The sequence below is a fragment of the Phalaenopsis equestris genome, unplaced genomic scaffold (assembly GCF_001263595.1).
Source record: "Phalaenopsis equestris unplaced genomic scaffold, ASM126359v1 Scaffold000002, whole genome shotgun sequence".
In the NCBI taxonomy this organism is placed as follows: Eukaryota; Viridiplantae; Streptophyta; class Magnoliopsida; order Asparagales; family Orchidaceae; genus Phalaenopsis; species Phalaenopsis equestris.
In genome coordinates, this window is record NW_018164444.1 from 75,586,100 (window position 1) to 75,590,828 (window position 4,729).

Here is a 4,729-nt window from a genome sequence, read left to right on the forward strand (position 1 = left end):
GCTTAGGATAAACTGTGCTCTCCTCTATCTTCAACGAGCATAATTGATGGATAAAGTGTGCTTAGGATAGGCGGGGAAATAAAAAAGAGAGTAAAATACTAGTGAGATAAAAAAATGGAAAAATAATTATATTTGGAAAAAAAATATTTATTTTGTATCACATTTCAAATGTGCATTTGCGACAGCGGTGCAATGAAGAACATCACCAAACCATGCAAATCTTTTTTCTCATGTTGTTCTACTGTAATCTCCAACAATTTATTTCACATTCTCATATTCTCATATTCATCATTGCTCTTGAAAGCCCAATTTTTTTACCAACAAAAGCACAAATTTCACATTCAGATCCAAAGCCATCAATGATTCAAATATAACAACAAATCTTATTAGAAAATTATTCATTCCTCATCTGGGTAAATAGAGAAAGCTCTGAGTTCCATGCCTAGAAACAAAAGCAACAAAGGTATTGAAGCTCAAAGTGAGGAGAAGATGGGATAACCTGGGAGAGTGACACCTGCATCAACTATGAAGATGTTGCCTGACACATACTCCGAGGAGTCATGGATTAGATATCGCACAAGCATGGTTAGGGCAGGATCGACTGTTCCGTAGGTTTTCAATGGTACCGTCTTCTTCATTACTCTCTCGAGCCAGTTTTTCTGCATGAGTCCTGCAGTTATCTCAGATTTAAACAGCCCAGGAGATATGGAATTCACTCTTATACCATATGCACCCAGCTCCAAGGCCATCACCTGCCATTAGGAGATAGAGCAATCTTTTTAATCAGTAAATCGCATTACAGCATATTGACAGCACTAGGACTTGAATTTGAATGCTGAGCATAATTTACATACCTAGCACACAATTTTATGTATTTACATAACTCACACCTAAGCCATAAGCACTTTTATGCTTTAAATCTATACATGAAAATGTATATTTCACTTTGAAAAAGTGGTAATAGTGCTATTTTTTTATGTGACTATAAAAATTTGAGTGCTATGTGTGTAAATGCCCCTGATAATAGAAATAACAATAATAATAATAGTGAGGGAAAGAAGAAACACTTGAAATTTAGAATAATGCGGAATACTTGATTTATTGATGCAAGGAGGGGTATAAATATCCATTACAGGACTTACTAGTAAGGAAAACAATAAAAACCGAATACAGTAGAAAATGAAATGAATAATAACAAAATATAATAACAAAATATAAAAGAAATATAAAAGACAGCTAATCTCTCTAATTAAAGAGAGAAATAAATAGAGATTCTCAAGATCCCTCATACATTTTATAACCCACTAAATATGGAGTTATAACAAATATGACATATAATCATTAGTATTTTCGAGATCTTTCAACAGAAACTATATTTGCTTTAATATTAAACTTTCGGAAAACTTTTTTTTTTTTGGTCAACAAGCAGATACAAATAACTTCTTTGAGCTCAAAACAAATTAGAAAAAAATGAAAACTGATGCCAAATCAGTGCTACGAGCTAACGTGTTGAGTTTAGCATGAAAGCAAAATAACAATAGTCATGCATGATGAGAGCGCTCATCTTGTATATAGCAAACTTTTCTTTTAAATGATGATCTCATTTTTGCTTATTTTCTATGTGAAAATTAACTATATCTGAGGAGATTATTGGAGTTTGAAATTAAAGTTGTTCTCTAACTACATCCACAGAAATGATGGATTAAACAAATTGCACCATTTTTTGTGTGGTCTTCCCTAACTTCAGCAACTGAATGAGACCTTACGACAGTATAAGACAATTATAGTCAAAACCAAGTTCACCAGGCTATGACCTTCTAAGACATTTTACAATATATATTTTGTCTAAACAAAGGCACAAAACAATTTTTAAACTCACACACAGAAAAGTCATTTGATGATATTTATTTAGCTCTGAATTACCTTGGTAATTGCATTAAGACCGGTTTTTGAAGCAGCATAACCCAAGCCTCCAGGCAATTGTCCGCGTTCAGTTCCAGCAATGGACGACACGTTGATCACAGATCCCCTAATTTTAGCATCTCGCATGAATTTGCAGACATATTTAGAAACTAGCCATGAGCCAGTTAAATTAGTCGAAAGATTGTTATGCCATTCATCTTCAGTCCAATCTAGCGGAGAATTGACACTACCTGAGACGAGGAAAGCATGGTATTTATTAATCAGCACACAAAAAATACAAAGCAATGTTTTACTTAAAAGTGTGTGTGGGTGCCATCAAGCTTATAGTTATAACAAAACTTGATAATTATTGTCAATTGTCTAAAGTCAAATCCCGACTACATCCAATTTGTTGGAATGAGCCGAATCACTTAATACCCCTTTTAATTACATATTTTACCCCAGCAACTCTCAAAACTCCCTGTGAATACTAAGGATCAATTTGAGACTAACTTTTTATTTGCGTTGTGCTTCAGGCCACAAGAACAATATTATGTGGTGGAAAGTGTTTTTTGTAACCAGATCTGTTAAAGCATGTCTGCTACAAGAAAGTTGTTGTTTGGCCTAATGAAAATATTATGGATTTATAATTCTCATTGTAGCTTTTTAAAAGTTGTTTTCTCACCGCAACGTCACAATCAAATTTACAAGATGGTGCCGCTTTCCCAAACACTCCAAAGGTTTGCTTGAGGTGCTTGTAGCTTTTTATGAAGATGATTGTAAAGCTACAATGAGAATGCTCCTATGGGTAATATAATTTTTTTCAAAAATGTTGGATATTTGTTTTCTTACAGCTCCCATATTTTAGCAATTGTGGATGTAAAACAGATTCTCATCACAGAAATTTTACAGAAAATAATAATGAAATGAAAATATGTGGGCAGTTTGGAAAAAAAAAACAGGGAAAAAGCTGCCCCAAGTTTGATGGCTATTCTGATGATAGCCATGGCTTTTAGTAATTACGAGTTACATTTTGTTATATCTAATGGGTTTAGTTCCTACAAAATTCTTTAACATTTGAAATCTATCCATCATTTTAAGGTTTGTTCAAAGGTAAAATTAGTTGTAGAGCTATTGTAAGTAAAATAGAATTTTTTAAAATCACCGAGTATTATAAATTTTTTTCTTTTTCAAAAGAACCGGTGTAATTTTCTTATAACTACCACACTTCAGTAAATTAGGTTGTAAAAAGAAGCTTTACACCACAAGATTTCGAGAAAAGAGTAAGAAATCAACACAATTATGATAGCAGTCTGAAAAAGAACACAGTGATAAAGCTGCCCCAAACCAAACCTTAATGAAAAAATCAAGCTTTGTTTAGGTTGACAAAATTGCGGCAGTAAAATAAAACCCCAATAACTTGAGTAGATTATGAATATGCAAATTTTTAATGAGTCTTTTAAATTCTTTTCTTCATTTCATTTTCACTGGGATTCCTAGAATCCAAACAAAGCCTAAAATCTTCTAGCTCTAAAAATCAGCTTCCTCAGAAAAGATGAAAAATTGCTGTTAGCGCTGGAGACCTTTCACGCCCGCCTCCCTCTCTCCCGATCGCGAACGACGCGCCTGCTCCCGCTCTCCGCCTCCCGTCTCCCGCGCACGCGAATAGTCGCGCCTCCTCTGTTTTGCGCGTAAAGTTTCGCGTCCCTTCGCCAGAAACCGCTTCCGCCTCCCCTTTATTTCGTGAATCGGTGCCATATCTCTTGCTTCCTCTCTGTTTCGCGAAGCATCGCCCGCTTTGAGATAGAAGGAATAAGAAGATACGCACGGCATTTGGCTCCCTTGGTTTTTCGGTGTGTCTAAGGCTTACGGGAAAGCTTTTCTTAAGAGGTGGACGACTTTGGTGTTTGTTCTGTTCGCAGTTTTCGGTGAGGCCAGAAGATCAAACTTAGTTCTTCTTCTTCTTCTTGGGCTACTCTCCGGTAGAGCGAGAAAGAGGAAGAGATAATCTTGTAAGTGTCGAGACTATCGACTACGGTGTAATTTCCTTAATTAGTAAAATCCTCTGCCACTTCGTGGATGTAGGCAATTTGCCGAACTACGTAAATCCGTGTGTTATTTTTTGGTGTGAATTTCTCGTGTTATTTTTTTGCTTCGTCGTTGATCGATTTAAATTTCACATATACAACACAACAACTGATATCAGAGCCAATGGCTACAGACGAAGTGAAGATTTCAGGAATCGAGAAATTTGATGGCACAGATTTTGGTTATTGGAAAATGCAGATAGAGGACTACCTCTATGGGAAAAAACTTCATCTTCCGTTATTGGGGAAAAGACCTGAAAGAATGGATGAGACTGAATGGAATCTGTTGGATCGACAGGTTCTGGGGGTTATTCGACTGACCCTATCGAGGTCCGTTGCACACAACGTCGTCAAAGAGAGGACGACTGCAGATCTTATGACAGCCTTGTCAGGTATGTATGAAAAGCCATCGACGAATAACAAGGTATATCTGATGAAGAAGTTATTCAATTTGAAGATGGCGGAATGTACGTCTGTTGTACAACACCTGAATAATTTCAATACCATCACAAATCAATTATAGTCTGTGGAAATTGAATTTGATGATGAGATACGCGCACTGATCTTGTTGGCTTCATTGCCAAATAGCTGGGAAGCTATGAGGATGGCTGTCAGTAATTCTGCAGGTAAATCTAAATTGAAATTTGAAGATATTCGTGATTTGATTTTGGCTGAGGAGGTGCGCAGAAAAGATTCTGGCGAAATCTCAGGTTCGAGTTCGGCACTAAATGTTGATTCCA

At 36.1% G+C, this 4,729-nt stretch overlaps 1 protein-coding gene across 1 annotated transcript in view; it reads right to left on the reverse strand.

The window, feature by feature from the left end:
- Nucleotides 1-340: 340 nt before the first annotated feature.
- LOC110017804 (3-oxoacyl-[acyl-carrier-protein] reductase FabG-like) overlaps nucleotides 341-4,729 on the reverse strand; it is a 9,515-nt gene continuing 5,126 nt past the window's right edge. The window contains exons 2-3 of the mRNA XM_020714917.1: nucleotides 1,924-2,153; nucleotides 341-752 (exon numbers count right to left, since the gene is read on the reverse strand). Of these exons, the coding sequence (XP_020570576.1) occupies nucleotides 474-752; nucleotides 1,924-2,153 (509 nt within the window). The 3' untranslated portion in view covers nucleotides 341-473. The remainder of the gene's footprint in view (nucleotides 753-1,923; nucleotides 2,154-4,729) is intronic.